Source organism: Opisthocomus hoazin, chromosome 4, assembly GCF_030867145.1.
Source record: "Opisthocomus hoazin isolate bOpiHoa1 chromosome 4, bOpiHoa1.hap1, whole genome shotgun sequence".
NCBI classification, from domain to species: domain Eukaryota; kingdom Metazoa; phylum Chordata; class Aves; order Opisthocomiformes; family Opisthocomidae; genus Opisthocomus; species Opisthocomus hoazin.
In genome coordinates, this window is record NC_134417.1 from 67,120,375 (window position 1) to 67,132,758 (window position 12,384).

The following is a 12,384-nucleotide window of genomic DNA, read 5'->3' on the forward strand; positions in this document are numbered from 1 at the left end:
GAATCAGAAGTATTACTGAACTGAGAGATTTTACTTTTTTTACTCAGTGTGGGTGAAAGTGGCAAAATTTGGCAGGCAAATATTGATTTGGCTCTGGAGACATTAATTGCAACTATAAAATTTATGAGAAAAAACCTTTTCCAATTTAACAAGATTATTTGCCTGGGATACTGTGATTTACAGTCCATTTAAATGTAGGGTATCTAAGGAAAGAAGTGCCTTTTGGTAAAGGTTGGAAGCACCTTTGAAAAGAAAACTACAAATGTCAATTTGAAATGAAAATTTTTGGCTGAAAAATAAAGAAGCAGGGATTCACATTCTTAAACTCAATGAAAGATTGCCCTGCTTGAAACGGGGGCTGGAGCTGCAGATACTTTAGAAAGTGTTGACAGAAGATAACCTTAACATTCTTTTTCAGATAGGACATGACCTTCTTATTCCACTGAAAATCAATGGCTATGCAGTTACTGGCGGTGAACAAAAGCAAAAGAAACACAGATTTTTACAAATGGTTAGGCACCGCAAGCTGCAGATGCGTGCTTGAGGGATTGTAAAAAAAAAAACAACGAAAACCTGAACTAAATGCATAACTCCCACTCTAGGATTTTAAACAGTTAACTTTACCTCATCCAGTCCTATAAGGATCTGAGGTGATTCCAGTGCAGTTAGAATTTGTGTCCACGTAACAGACATGAGGATTATCCCTAACCAATGCAACCTCTGGCTTATCTCCTGTTAGAACTTCTTCATTAGTTACTTACAGCAGGGCCAGGAGGACCAACTCTTCCAGCAGCACCAGGGAAACCAGTCATGCCCTAAAGATAAAAGTGAAAAGGAAGATGTGGTTTAAAGGAAACAATGACTTCACGAAAAGCAACAATGTCAGTGTCAAAAGCTTGAAGACTTACAGGAGGACCACCATCACCACGAGGGCCAGCAGGACCAGCAGCACCAGCGGGACCCTATGTATGAAGGATTGAAAAAGACAGATGAATCCAGAAAAGACTGTTAATGTTCCCTATTTAGAATAAGGGCTCAGTCTCACTCTCATGAAAGTTAAAGGTGATTTTGCTTTTTACTTTAACAGGAGGAAGACTGGGCACAAGCCCATGGTTCCTATCCTGACACTAGGGTAGTAAATTCTCACAGACATTTTAAACCAGTATCGTAAGGATTGAGAAGAGTTGCATAAGGCATTTAGGATTCAAATGAATTTGCCTTGCAAATGTTACGTGCACCTAAACAAATCTGGAAGTCAAAATGTGAAAGATACAGTAAGGCAAAGAACAGCAAGTCCTCTGTTTGCACTGTATGACTAATACAGCCACATAGTGCAAAAGCTTGGTATTGCTCTATTAGAAGCATACAGTGAGAACCCCAAGCTATGTTATCTTGCAACACTTTACAGTATTTGAAATACCAGGGCATGACTTCCTGCATCATTTCCACCAGTTCCCCACTAATAGGCTGCATGCACGTGAAGTAGTATATACCTTTAGTCTATAAAGTTGTTAGCACATGAAAAGCCTTTCTACAAGTGGGTGCACAAATTTGCACATATGCTTCTGGATGACTGGGTCTGAAAATTAGACCATGACAGCACATCCTGTCTTCAAGAGGAAGATACCATCATCTTCAGCTCAGAACTTACCCACAATCACCCCCTGAATGGTCCAAGATAGACTGATTTTGCTGATCTTCAGGGCAAGTTGATTTTTTTTCATTTCAGTTCCAGACTCACTATCTGAGCCCACATAAATACACTGACAAATGTGTGAAAATCAGTATGGTCACTTTCCTCACAGCCTAGTTTGAAGTTTTGTTTCTTTTTTTAATTTTTCAAAATTCAAGGCCTTCAGGCTAGCATACCACTTGCACAGCACAGTTAAGAGCCATGCATTTTACAAAGACACAGTTCACTTACTGGTGGTCCAGAAGCACCAATTGGGCCAATAGCACCTGTTGGTCCAGTCTCACCCTTAGGTCCCTTAGGCCCACGCTCGCCTTTAGCACCAGGCTGACCAGCTGCACCCTATGGGCAGAAAACCACACAGAACAAAGAGTTGGAACAGCATGCAAAGGAAACAGAGGAATGGCATGGCATCAATAAGAGGAAAGTGCAAACAATACTCACAGGAGGTCCAGCAAATCCACTAGGACCTACAGGACCAGGCTCACCGCGTTCACCCTAAAGAGAGGGCAAAGAAGAGGACTGGTTGGAACTGGCTTTAAAAGGGTATTTTTCTGAACATCGTGTCTTGACACAGGAATAGTTGTAGGAATTGCTACTTACAGGGATACCACGGGCACCAGCAGGACCAGCGGGACCAGCAGGCCCTCCTTCACCCTAAAATAGATGGCAGAAAACATTATGACACTGTGGGGGAAGGCCTCAGGGCAGTCAGAACAGGGGTGATCTTGTGGTACAGACGCACATAGTGAGTCACCCTGCATCTCCAGTGGAGAGGGTGTTACTGAAAATGCTTCTGTTTTGGCCCTTCTTGTGTTGTTAATTTCTAACAATACTCAGACAGGAAAAAGAATCATTCTGAGCTAGTGTGTGGTTGCTCATCACCATACCAAAACCTCTTCTCACAGTGTGAGGAGGATTGTAGAGATTAGCCTCAACTGGGAAGAATTCAGACAGAGCCTAAATCAGATTCTTCTCCCCATGTAACCCACTGCCATATAGATGTGCATCCCTTCCCTGCCCTTTTAGGAAAAAGTTTGGGGTGCTATGGCAAACTTCACTGAATATTCCTACAGTCCCAATAACGCTTGCCTTCCAAATCTGAAAAGCTTGCAGAATTCATCCATACCAGAAAGATGGAACTGTTTTTTATGGAATTCCTCATCTTAAGTATTCATGTGTGGGTAAACTGCATAAACAAACAAGACACTTCTCCATTCAGAGTAGACTTACCCGATCACCAGCACCACCAGCAGGGCCAGGAGCACCAATAGCACCAGGAAGACCCTATAAGTCAAGAGAGAGGACACCATTTCTAACAAAATGTAAACAGGAGTGACTACTACTACTATTTTTTCACTTTCCACCTGGAGACAGGTGTGTGACTTTCTTCCAGCTGTTTTCAATATAAAGCACACATGATTTTATAAACCAAAACCTATTCTATTATTTTCCTTCCAAAGTATGAATTCTAGGACAGGCAGCCAAAACCTCAAATTAATAATAATTTTCTGTGGCTTTGCAGGCTGCCTCTAGAATTAGTTGTCTGGGCTAAGACCATAAAGTTAAACAGGATAATGTCACACTGAACAACTCCCTATGAAATACAAGGTTCTCTGCTGATGTAATGTCTCTGCTTGTGTGCATGAGAAGTTATCATTTTTCTCTCTCTCCCCCCAAATTCAAACATCTCTGGACAAGGGGCAACAAAATCATATTTATTCGTATCAAAAGTGAGCAGATACAAGAGGAAATGCAATACAGTGGGAAATGTAAGTCCCGAACATCTTTTTTAGTCACTTAAGTTTTGAGGTGTAGCAAGGTAAACTCAAGTAGAACCAAAAGATACTTACACGAGCACCATCTCTTCCTGTCGCACCAGTATCACCTCTCAGACCTGGGGGACCCTAGAATACACACAGGGCGAAAAAAAGCTTTATATTGGTAATGAACACAATAGTTTGTATGAAAGAAGTCTTGAACTGTTTGCTGAGTATCCATGTATTACTTGCATATCACAGGAGGTGCTTATCATGCTAGTTTGTTTGGGGAATGGGCTTTCTTATTTCATTCTTATTGCTGAGTATGTACCGATTTGCAAAGCGAGAATTTGCAGGCAAAGGGGATTGACATGCTTTTCAGAATTATGAGTCTGCCTCTTTCATGGGAAACCTACTTAGTTTCCCCCAGGTGGCAAGAATTCTGAATGTATTTAAAAATTCAAAACCAAGTTGAAGTATATTCCAAATGATGAACGTACATCTCTGCTCAAAATCTCTTTTCTTTTGGTCAAGAAATAACAACATGCAAAAATTCTTTTGGGTATTCGTGTTATGCTTTCTATTAGAAGAAGGAAAAGAACTATTAAAAACAATGATGTCATTTGAGCAGTCGCATCAAACGCCGTATGTTTTGTATAGCAAAAAGATATATCCAGGCCATCACTAGTGTCAAGAAATCAGACCAGAACTCTGTTCTATCTCTTTTTCTTGAATATATCCTACTGTTCTGCATTAATCTGCATGTCAGTACATAGTGTTTTATAAAAAGTTGCAAGCAATTTTCATCTTTATTTCCTTACAACTCTGTTTATGCTAAATAACTGGGTTTTTTTAGTCAAAACAAATAAAGCAGTTCTAGAAATCTCAGTTTAGAGTTTAAACAATGAACAGAAGAGAATATGGAACGAGATGTGCATACCAAGATAAAAACCAATTTTATAGATAATTCTATGAAAAAAGCAGAGGTAGCAACAGAACTTGCAGCCAGACTTCACAGCTTTATATAAGGGCTTAAAAGGGCTAAAATGTTTTCTGAACAAAACCTCTACTTACTGACTACTAACAAGTCTGTAATACGGACAGTTTCACAGTAAATAGAAGTCGCACTAGGGTAAGCTGCACTTTTTTGAAGTTAATGAAATTCAAGCATCTCCCAAACATGCGCATGCCATAACGAAGCAGGTTAGATTGTCCACCTTACCTTTTCACCCTTGCCTCCTGGAACACCAGCAACACCTCTCTCTCCTGGGATTCCACCAGGGCCAGCAGGACCAGGACCACCAGCAGGACCAACATTGCCAGGCTCACCCTAGCAGCAACAGCGTATCACGTGAGATAAGTCAAATCATTCACACCATTTGGAACAAAATTTTGTCATTACTACTTTGCCCATTGTTCTGCTTGCTTGTAAATAGTATGAGTAGTAGTATTTCATCTTAAGCCATTGTACTTATTTTATTTTTTTCAGCTAGTGAACATGCCAGACTTGAACACTCAGATCTCTGATTCTGTGGGCTCCTGAGGTTTTAGGATATCCCATATTCCAAACTAAACTTTTGTGGAAAGACTACCCACAAAAATCTTTAAAACTAAGACCCATATTCAATTAGCATCAAGCCAACATTATTTTGGTAGATGATGGCTCATTATTGTGCTAATGTTTTTGGGGAAAATATTGCTTACTAGCCACAAGAACTTCCTGTGTATAAGTAGAGGTGGGTATGAATAGAAGTCAACATGAATTTTGGCCAAAATTTTGGACCCTATTTTAAAACCGAATAATAGTATATCCAGCTGACAAGCTGTATTCAAACTGATTCTAAACTGGAGTTCCCCTCCCACCATCTATAGTGCTAAACACAAAACCCGTTAATATTGGTGTGGACTAGCTGGGATGAAGCTTTACTGTTTGAAGAAATGACCCAGTGGCTACGATGTATAGGTAACTATCTGTTACCAGGAATTACTTATGGTCTTAGGAAAGAAGGTTTTGGATTGCTTTAATCCAGAATTCAACAGCAAGGCAATAGCAGCGGGGCAAGGCATACCTTGTTACCATCAGGGCCTGGTGGGCCAGATGGACCACGGCTTCCAATGGCACCAGCAGGACCAACAGCACCACTTTCACCAGGAGGACCACGTTCACCCTGTAGGGGACAGTCTGATTTGAGTTTTATTTCGAATTGTTCTGCAGCATAGAGGTTTAAAAGCACTGACCAGTAGCAATGATAATGTGATGCATTTTTAGCTGAAGAAACCATTAAGAACTATATTAGAATTGTGCAGATACTAACTAAACTGGTCATAAGCATTGGCTCTAGCTTTTGACATAAATACAGCAAAGTGAAGTACTGAAGTCTTGCATCATGATAACAGCTGACAGTTAAAGTACATGTACTTCTTGAATGTAGATTTTGGCTACTGTGCTCATTCTGGTCACAGTGTCTTGCATTCCATTGTCATATTGAGCTTCTGACACCAATTTGAGGGCAGATAATGGATTCTAGTGAAACTAGGGCCATAGTAATTGGCTAACAATTATTTTTACAGTGGCAAATGCCTGGTGAATGTTGGAGAATAAAGGTGACAGCTAAAGCTTACTAATGTGACCTGTACATTATAACAGGTATAAGGATAAATTCTGAAAGACAGGTCATCTGGACATGTGGAAGTAGCCAGAAACTGGGCTTAAATGCACAATAGTTCTATCAAAAGTGGAAATATCAGTTTTACTAAAGGCATCTCAGATTATCCCAGTGTGATCAAGCTGGACATCAGCGAATAATCTGATAAGGCACAATGGACATCTTTAGTTATGTTGGGGAATCTGGGAGTTTGAAAGAGAGCTACAATGCGGTCAGAAAACTGACTCAAGGAGAGGTACCACACTGCTGAAAAGCACCAACTATGCAGAAGTCTAACTTACATTGTAGTGATGTTCCTCAATTAATGTATCTTTTCATTATTTTTACATGTATTTTGTTAATGACAGAGAGGTAGAAAAGGCAAAAGGATATTTATGAAGTATTCAGTTATACAAAGGTGGAAATTCTTGTCAACAGGAAGAAGCGTTGGCATATTACACAAGAAGAACTGAATAACCTGCTGGCTGGCTGTCACAGTAGAAGTGGGACAAAACTCCAGAATGCAAAGTACCAGGCCATTTATTTAGGTACCAAAAACGAGTATTTATGCTGTAAATGGGCAGTTCAACTGGTGAAAATAACAGAAGGGGAAAGGTGGCAAACAATAGCCAACAATATGATGCAGACTTGAAAAAGGCAAATGTGGTCTGGAACAAGCAGTGAGGTATTTTTAGGAAGTGTTAATTTTGTTGTACAAAGCATCACTAAGACCTAATTTGTAATACTGAATGAAATACACTCTAGCTGGGTTCAAGATGCTTAAGGCAAGCTAGAGCAGAGACAGATAACTGCTACTACAACGATAAAAGGAACTTGGCTTGGATAGATTAGCAAAATGAAAGTTTAAAGAGGGCATGGTTACTAATACAGCCTCAGGGGACTAAATATAGGGAGGAAAAGTGCTATTTAAACTGATTGACATGACTGATAAGACTGAATGGGAATATTTGTCATGAACACATTTAGTCCGGAAGTCAGAAGAAAAGAGGAAGCAGTAGAAGTAGTTTAAATATCAACCTCTTTATAGTGCGATTTGGAAAGCAAATAATTAATCAAGCATTTCATAAACTATTCATTGCTCTGCGTAAGTAGGACTTTCCTGCCATGCAGGAAGGCCTCCACACAAAGCTCTCTACAGATGTTTATTCACAGTGCAGGAAGAAAGGGAAGTGGGGGGCAATATATTCTAATGACTGTTCCAGGCTCTGGATTTAGCCCACCATTTGTTCACAACGACATTACATGGGAGATAGGAGCTGCCTGGCAAGCAATGGTACACCTGAACTGGTCAGGGTAAGAAGGTCTGCACACAGGCACTGGAGATGAAAATTCTCATATGTACCAGGCCTCAGTGTAACACTGTAGGGTGGGTCTTTTGTCATCCACATTCTCAGTGCTAGGTGCATTAATTAAAAAAAAAAAAAAAAAAAAAAAAAAAAAATCAGATCTGCTTATCAGAATATCATTACCTGGGTAATATTTATATTGCTTACCTAGATGTTCGCTAACACGGGCAACTATTGTGTTATATAATCATGTATCCTGACACACGCAAAGAGCAGAGAAAATTCTCTTTCTTTCCTGGGAGTCTGCTGCAATATTTTCTATTCTGTAACTCAGAAGAGCCGTTTGTCTTGACAAACTTGGAAATGTATATAGTTCGTATTATTATTGAACACATTATTAAGACAGTCTATAGTAGATTTGAAATGAATTACTCACTCGTGGTCCAGCAGGACCAGGGACACCAAATTCACCATGAAGACCCTAGAAGAGAGTAGATATATTGGTAAACCTTATTTCTAAATCAAACTGATTAGCTTAAATTATATTTTGTTTCTTAGCAGAAAATAGAAATGCTTCTCAAATTACAGCAGCATATTGAAAATCTTCAGATTAAAACCAGTCTTTTAGATACACAGAAATAAACCCTTTTCATATAGCCGCACAGTATCTCAAAGCACACATGACATAACAATTTCTCCTCTGAAGAAAGAGTTTGCTATTAAATTCCAAGCTCATTTTTCAGGTACATGCAATGTAAACTCTTCTACAGGGACACAGAGGCATGTAACTATAAACTTTAAGGGTGGTTATAACACATAGGATGAGCAGTTTGCAGATTACAGCACATACTTTAACTGTGCAGAATTAGAGCCTGAATTACCACTGAGCTACCTCAGTTGTATACCGTTGTAAATTTACTGAAATCAGCTGAATTGCAAAAGCATACAATTGGAGTCATGCAGGTTAGACAGAACCTTGATTTCAAAATAAATTTGGAGTAAAATATTTTTCAAATACCGTCTTGTCTTTTGGGGGCAGTGGCATATTTTATTGATGCTTAAGGCCTGAAAAGCAAAGGATTGGCTTTGCTCAGTTTCATACCAAAATTTTGAAAAAAGTAGTATGTTGCAAACTCCAGCGGACCTTCTTCATTTGTGGATAGCTTTAACAAAAGAACTGTTAAACTTTGTGTGTAACATGGCTTGCTTCGTTTTAGTAAATGGATCCAACAGGCTCTTGCTTCACCACATGTGCAATTGTAAACATAACGCTTATGCAATGCCTGCCCCTACTTGTGGTGTGCTGTATCTGTCACTCACCCTTTCGCCTGGTTTACCAGCTTCACCAGCTGGACCTGAGGGGCCTGGCAGACCCTAGAGTGTAAAGAAACAAGAATACAAATAAAGTTAAGGTGGAAGCACTTCTTGCTTTGTAAAACATAGATAAGATTGAGCAGAGCGCATAGTTACTTACCTGGAAGCCAGGAGGGCCAGCAGGACCTTGTTCACCCTTTCCACCTTGGTTGCCCTGAATTGAATGAAAAATCGGTGATTAACTTGGAATAAAGAACACAGGAAAATGGATTTTAAAATAGGAAGTGCCATAAATGAAAAGTAAATCACAAATTGAATCTGTGTGGAGGCTGTTACTTACAGTGACTCCAGGAGGACCTTGAGCACCGTTGTTTCCCTCTGGACCAGGAGCACCCTAAAAGGGTTGAGGTAGAAAGCTGTTACCAAAGTTTTGATTTATTACAAATAATATCTCTCTAAAGTGATTCTGTGCCAAAAAAAAAGGTCTCTGGCTGCATATTTTTAATTTAACCATTTACTTGTTAGAGCTTCACTGCCAAAGGGTACTAAAGATGCTTACAATTTTAAATTCTGGTGATTGATTGTTTTAGTTATTGCAGCACATTCATCCTTAAGGAAACTTATTTTGGAATTACAGATTATAGGAAACCTGCTGATAGCATTTTTCCTACAACAGAGCAATTATTTTGTCGTTCAAATGCAAGAATTGGTAAGTTTCAACTATCAGTAAGAAGTTGAAAATTTACGGAATAAATTAGCAACCATTCACTGCCCTAAGAAATTTGTACAGGCAATGCTATTTTTTCCTCTTCATAGTAAGCTAATACCCCATATTTAATTACCCAGTTAATACCCAAGAAGGGTAGTTTTCATTTATCCCTTAAGTAATAGTCCCTACTGGCATGAGGCTAGATGAAGGCAGTCCCAAGTGCTTTTCTATTTCATCATCCATTCTTGCTTGCACAAGACAAGGCTCTCTTATTACAGAGCTCTTGAAAATCTACTCTTTTCTCTCTGGAGGTTGATAAAGAAAACATATCCACATACCCGTGGGCCAGCAAGACCAACATTGCCTTTTTCACCAGGTTTGCCAGGTTCACCCTGAAGTTGAAAGAAAAAGATACAAAAGTTAACCAAGACTTCATATTGGTTAACTTCATATTGAATCATATTGATTCAGTTCAAAGTACTAAACAGAGACTGATACTCTCCTTGCCAGAAGATTTATTGTAATATTTCTTTAACCCTAACCAAAACACCCACAAGCTCCATCTGCCTTGGTGAGCCACTCAGAAATAATAGCGCAAAAGTAAATGTCTTTTCTTTTCAAAACTCCATTCCTTTATTTATAGAGATCACAATTCATCACACTCTGCATAGTATCCTATGGAATACACTATATATATATTTGCATGTGTGTGCATGTATAACAGCACCACAAATCCAGGAGATAATTATTGTTATCTGCGGCATCTGGTGACATGTCAAGAGCCCCACTGAAATCACTGGTAGCTTTTCTTCTAAAGTGAGTGAGCTTTGGATTGTGCTCCATAGATAACAATACCGTGGAACTGAAACTTAGGCTTGGTGGCCAACCTTTACAGAACTTTTACTGAAGTGTACATACAGAAATGATAAAATGGACATACAGAAATTATAATACAAACATATATTATTCAAATCACTCTAATGTTCAAATATTCCTAAATTAATTAATTTGGTTTTCATTCATTTAGTCATATTTTAGATAGCTAGAAAATAATTTAAAACAGAGCTCTTGAATGTAAGTGGATGCCATCCAATCAGCAGTACAGGAGAACACAGGGAGATGTGTTCAATTGTTAAGAGTTTTGGACCTACAGATTAGTCTGGAAATACCTTCACAGTAATAGAAAGTTTCTGTACTGTACTTACAGTGGGACCTTTTGGTCCAGGGAATCCAATGTTGCCAGGCTCACCTCTATTACCAGCTGGACCGATTGGCCCAACCCTACCATCTGCTCCAGGGAAACCCTAGAAATATAAATTGTGCTATTAAATGGCTGGGGTAATTTAATTAAGAGTTCACTGTGTACTGACAGGAAGCAAATGCCATTTAACTTTTAAACACTGTTTATACATTGCATGCTCACGCATTCCTCCATTTTTCTCCTTTTTGTAGAACTGTGTATTACTTCTTCCCCCTTCAGGACACAGGCCTGATTGGAGACCCACTGAAATCAATAAAAAGTTTCTCACCGATCTTCTGAGTAATATAGTAGTAAGATCTTGCTGGCTTTACATGGAACTGTGTTAAAGCTCAGTGCTGAGATCTCCGCTTTTTAAAATCTCAGTTTATGTCTGTGTTTCACATGCAATGGGGAAACAGAATGAAAAGCAAGGTACTTACAACAGGACCTTCCTTGCCAGCAGGGCCTGGGCTTCCAGGCTGACCTGGGAGACCCTGAGAATGGAAAAGTTTCATGTTTTTAGAAGGAAACCAACTCACTCAACAGTTAACCAAAATTTTTTTTCTACATGCACATATACACACACACAGATGCCAAGTTATCAGTATACAGTGTGGAAACAGGACTATATAGCCTATCAAGTTTACATCTAAAACACACTGAGATTTAACTTGGTGATGTGTGCTCCCATGCCAGTTGAAAATCAGTATCGGTAAGTACCCATTTCACCCAGATAAACTCATTTAGGCTCTGCTTCGGCAGAGAATGTGCTTAAATATTTGCAGATGCCTAATAGTTCACATGTGCATTGATAACTCTTTCACTTCATAGAGTGGGGTAGGAAGAGAAAGAGTAGATTAAAGAGGATAAAAGACAATGACATGGACATAATCTAGCTGCAGCCAGCATCACTAAAAGTGAACGGCTGTTTTCAGTGAAATCATTTGCAAAATAAAATTGAAATAATTGAGATCAGCCATCTCACATCATTTTAGTAGGGTTTGCTTTTCTTTTAGTTAGTCAGAGGACACACATACTTCAGCTGTGATCTTAATGATCACATTCTGTAAATAATGACAATTGGAACCCCCTCTCAGAAATCAATGCAGTATCCAGTACAAGGGGGCACTGCTCCACAACAAGGCAATCAAATGCTACCACATACAAAAGAAACTAATTTCAGTAAACATTTTGATGCTTCTTAATCATTTCCTCATGGATGTTTTTTCAATAGAGTGGTGGAAGTGCCCTAACTGTGGTTAGCACAGACTGAATTTTTTGCAGTTGGGTTTCTGAATAATTTTGTCCCTAAATTGTAAGCCATTTTCTTTTTGTATAGTTCAAACTTAAACCACAGAGTTCAAACTTACTCTTGGACCCATAAGACCAGGCTCACCAGGACGGCCACCATCACCATTAGGACCCTTAGCACCAACCGGACCACTAGCACCACGGTTACCAGCGGGTCCCTACCAAAATAAATACATAAAATTAGGCAGATGTAGTAAAAAGCATCACACACCTGTATACAAAAGAAGACCGTTTAGAAATAGCGACCCAGACAAAAGTCTTACCATGACACCAGCTCTGCCATCAGCTCCAGGGAGACCACGAGATCCAGGCACACCCTGCAAGTGAACACAAACCAAATCAAGAAAGGGAAAGAAGTAAATCTGTTTGTCATGTGTGTAGTACTTGCTAAATTTCAGCCTTCCAAGC

The 12,384-nt window shown here is 39.3% G+C and overlaps 1 protein-coding gene across 1 annotated transcript in view; it reads right to left on the minus strand.

Moving 5' to 3' along the window:
* The window catches only part of COL1A2 (collagen type I alpha 2 chain), a 41,845-nt gene that overhangs the window by 10,095 nt on the left and 19,366 nt on the right, over nucleotides 1–12,384 (minus strand). Inside the window, exons 22-39 of the mRNA XM_009936134.2 lie at nucleotides 12,240–12,293; nucleotides 12,036–12,134; nucleotides 11,106–11,159; nucleotides 10,631–10,729; nucleotides 9,764–9,817; nucleotides 9,057–9,110; nucleotides 8,877–8,930; nucleotides 8,723–8,776; nucleotides 7,839–7,883; nucleotides 5,520–5,618; nucleotides 4,673–4,780; nucleotides 3,544–3,597; nucleotides 2,924–2,977; nucleotides 2,294–2,347; nucleotides 2,135–2,188; nucleotides 1,925–2,032; nucleotides 909–962; nucleotides 762–815 (exon numbers count right to left, since the gene is read on the minus strand). Of these exons, the coding sequence (XP_009934436.2) occupies nucleotides 762–815; nucleotides 909–962; nucleotides 1,925–2,032; nucleotides 2,135–2,188; nucleotides 2,294–2,347; nucleotides 2,924–2,977; nucleotides 3,544–3,597; nucleotides 4,673–4,780; nucleotides 5,520–5,618; nucleotides 7,839–7,883; nucleotides 8,723–8,776; nucleotides 8,877–8,930; nucleotides 9,057–9,110; nucleotides 9,764–9,817; nucleotides 10,631–10,729; nucleotides 11,106–11,159; nucleotides 12,036–12,134; nucleotides 12,240–12,293 (1,206 nt within the window). The remainder of the gene's footprint in view (nucleotides 1–761; nucleotides 816–908; nucleotides 963–1,924; nucleotides 2,033–2,134; nucleotides 2,189–2,293; nucleotides 2,348–2,923; nucleotides 2,978–3,543; nucleotides 3,598–4,672; nucleotides 4,781–5,519; nucleotides 5,619–7,838; nucleotides 7,884–8,722; nucleotides 8,777–8,876; nucleotides 8,931–9,056; nucleotides 9,111–9,763; nucleotides 9,818–10,630; nucleotides 10,730–11,105; nucleotides 11,160–12,035; nucleotides 12,135–12,239; nucleotides 12,294–12,384) is intronic.